Raw genomic sequence first — 3,984 nt, forward strand, 5'->3', positions numbered from 1 at the left:
CAGGTCTTGAGGGAAATGAAGCAGGCTAATGACAACAAAGTAAATCAAGACGTACAAATTTGTTCAATCATAAAAAAAATGATATATTTGGTACTCATACATGTTTGCGACATATTTGATACATGACCAAAATGTTTGAAATAGCGTGAGCACGTAAATTTGAAGTCCAAGGCCAAGTTTATCATCAAATTTCTATGTTTAGAAAACTAGGAGGTTCTTTACAAACAAAACTTGTATTGCATGCAAAGTTGAAGGTGATGTATAATGTATTATATAAACGAAAGGAAGGATGAAGTTTGTAGGAAGTTATAGGTAGGCTACTTGTTATTTTCATACCAAACTCTACACACTTTCAACTCATTGGAGGAGATAGAACAATACTTATTTTTGAATTTTAGGAAAATTTATATATTTTGGTAATAATAAAATTAGAGTAGTAGTTGAACAGATAAACACAAATAGATTATACGACTTCAAGTGTACACCTACACCATTGTTCTTCAAAATTTCCGTATAGTTTCCAGATTCTTGATACTATTAAAATTTATGTCGAATCAGATTTTCATCCCATAATTTTCACTGAAAACCGGTTGTAACTTGTGAAGCTTAATATAGGCGGATATCTAGGCACTTTGTTCACTAAACCGATGACTATACTGAATCTACTAGATAGTTAAAAAAACTGCTGCTGCTACCAGAATAATCAATCATAAGTTTTGAGTAAATTTCAATCAAACATTCAAATTTATAGAGTCGCGAAATCAAATAGAAGCACAAGAAGCTCATATGTTTATATATTCAATTTCATAAGTGATACACCATGGAAAAGAAACCAAAATCCCGACATTTATACTGCTGTTTATACAGATTGCATTCCTTGTTTCTTATTAGACGAACACACAAATATGTAAACATAGCGAACACAATATCTTGAGCATATACACTCCACTTCCTGATCACTTACATGTACTACCTTTGTCCGCGAAATTTAGTACCATCTCCGGTCCTGGTGAAGAATGGCTCCTCTTACCGGACAAAGTGAGTACAAAATTTAAAACAACCAGTGTTTAACTTATTCAATCTAAGACCTACGAAAAAATCTCAACTTTTTGAGACATTTCACTAGACATCTCATTTTAAAGATGCCTGATATATGGTACTTGAAGAAGGCAAAATTCAGCTCCTGCTCTGGCTGTTATTGTGCCTTGACAACATAACTTTCCCACTATAAGAAAATGATCTTTTAATTGAAGATGGTTCATTCTGCTCAGACTTTTCTGATGAAGAACTGGCCACCAATTTTCCCTGATTACCATCAACAACACTCTTTAAAACAACCCTTATTTCACCAGATTTTATTGATGAAAAATCCATAGAAACTGATCTTCTTGTTGGTTGAATCACTTCATTCACCTCCAACTGATCAAGATTTCCCAATTCACCCTTTCTTTCGCTTTCAGCTCGCGGTTCGCCTTCTAGCCTTAAGCATCCCCTGAATTCCAATTCCCCTGTTTCACTTTCACTTCCATTGTCACGCAAACCTCCAACTTGATCATCCTCCAACACATTAGCCTCATCAATCCTCTGTTCTTGAACAGGCAAAACCGCAACATTACTCACAATTCCAGCGCGACAAAGCGGACAATTAGTATGTGATCTAAGCCAAGTATCAATACAAGGAATATGAAAAGCATGATTACATTTAGGCAGCAATCTAAGAGTCTCATTTTCTTGAAACTCACTCAAACAAACAGAGCACTCTGTTCCTTCAACTAAACCTTCACCTTTCTTATACTTACAAATTGTAATAGCACTGATCACAGATGGCTGTAATCCAATAGTTCTTATATACCAAATAGGATGATCCAACATAAACCCATGATCCTCATCAAGAAAATCTTGATGAGTATCCTCTGTTTGCACCCTAGTCTCTCTTCTCAATATTCTTGATCTTGCTCTGTTTCTATATGCTCTGTAACACTTGTACAACACAAAACACAAAAATATTGCAAAAAATGTGACAAGGGTGATGATAAATATTAAAAACCTTGTTGAAATCTGCAGCTGGTGGTGACTGAGTGATTCTTGTGGTGGAGGTGGTGGTGGCAATGATAAAACATCTATATCTGGTAAAGATATCTTGCAAGATAAATTACAAACATTGAAACAGTAAGGGGGGCAGCCGCCATTAGGGTTTAATATAGCATCACAATATGGTTGACATAGTTGTGTTTTGGGCACAAAGAATGGATCTTGGAAGAGTTTTCTATGAGATGAAGCCATAGATTAGTAGAGAAAATTAGGAGAAAACATGAAAACAGAGTAGATGATGATTTTTGTATGAGAAATGTGGAATGAATGAGTTGAGGAAGGTGAGATGTTAAAGTTTGGTTTTGCTTAGAATAATGGTGATCATAAAGAGCTTTTGACTTTTACACTCCTTTTATTTAATCCAAAACACTTATTTATAATTTTTAGCATAAATTTGAAGGTGCATGAAATACACCAATAGTTTCATATAATTTTTTCAAATTTTACATTTTTAAATAAATTAATGTTTAAATTTTTACATATCGTATTTTTTATAAATATTTTTAAAAAATAGTAAAATTGTAAAAATATTTTGAAAAATTTGTGTTTTTGTAATTTTTTAGAAAAATTATAGTATTTTTGTAAAAAAAATTGAACTTGGTGTGTTTTTTTAAAAATACAATCTTTTATTATAATTAAAAATATATGAAAATAATACTGTATTTTGAAAAGGAGAAAATACCGGATTTGAGAATCACTTACAAGGCGGCTATGCATAGATTGCAGGTATTAGTTGGCAAGTGGAGTTATCTTTATTTAATGAGAATCCTATTCTTGCTAGCGACACTGTAGTATAATCTGCCGACTTGGATATGTTTAGCAAGTTGACTTAGATTAGAATACACTCAGATTTTTGATTTGATTTGGTCCATTCGTTTGGAGTGATGACATTATTAATCTTGGTTTATTAAATGATAATAATGCAATTAGATTTTTGGCATATATTATGATTTTAAGCTTTTCTCCAGCTATTATTAGAGATTAGAAAAAGATATTATATTTTTTATCCAGAGATTACGATAAAATTTATTAGGCCTAACTCATTATGAATCAATGACTAAGAACAATCATATAATAATCCACTTGTTTGAAACTACAATCAACTGTTTGGGCCAAGCCCAACCTCCTCTCGTGGTTCTAAAAATCAGCGTTTTTCTCGTAATCGGCCGACTAATCGCTAATCGGAGAGCCGTCATTCTGATAACGTGAAATCACCGGAAAAAACATTTTTCCGGTCAAATAGGTCAAAATTGGTGATAATCGAGTCTAACACCGAAAAAATCGGAGAAGTTGATTGTGTGATTCAACAAAAAATTGAAGAAAGATGTGTGCGTTGAAACAAAAGAAGAAAATATATCGAAACGAAAAACTCAGGCACCAAATTGTCTGAGACGGGGAAGGAAGAAGATAATGAAACAGACCTTAAGGGGTCATTTGATAACCACTTAATGAAACTAGTAGAACTGAACCAGAGGTTTTGCATGATTTAGATCATTTTTTTAATATTTATTAATTACCGGACGAAACAAGAATCTATGAATGAAGCATAAAATTTAGCTGGACGACTGGAGTCCAAAAATATGGCTTAACGAGAAATCAAAAACCTGACTTTTGTAGAAATAGTTTTGGTGTTCCCATTTTCGGCTTAATAACTTTTATTTATATTCAAATTAAGCTAATTACATTATTATAATGTTCAATATATACAACAAAAATTTTGGATTTTCGTATATCGTCTATATTTTTATCGTTAAAAGTTTATAAGAGGGATACAAATTAATATTGTCAAACTAATTTTATAGTTATTTAATATTATATGGCATTATATAAAAATACATTTATATTCATTTTTTAATTACATAATTAGGCACTTGAAATTTTTGTCTAAGATTG

The 3,984-nt window shown here is 32.1% G+C and overlaps 1 protein-coding gene across 1 annotated transcript; it reads right to left on the bottom strand.

Moving 5' to 3' along the window:
* Positions 1 to 761: 761 nt before the first annotated feature.
* Positions 762 to 2,420, bottom strand: LOC141684311 (RING-H2 finger protein ATL52-like). Its single transcript, XM_074489226.1, has one exon. It carries the CDS (start codon positions 2,281 to 2,283, stop codon positions 1,177 to 1,179), a length of 1,107 nt encoding a protein of 368 aa, XP_074345327.1. The 5' UTR covers positions 2,284 to 2,420; the 3' UTR covers positions 762 to 1,176.
* Between the last annotated feature and the right edge of the window lie 1,564 nt (positions 2,421 to 3,984).

Source organism: Apium graveolens, chromosome 9 (genome assembly GCF_009905375.1).
Source record: "Apium graveolens cultivar Ventura chromosome 9, ASM990537v1, whole genome shotgun sequence".
NCBI classification, from domain to species: domain Eukaryota; kingdom Viridiplantae; phylum Streptophyta; class Magnoliopsida; order Apiales; family Apiaceae; genus Apium; species Apium graveolens.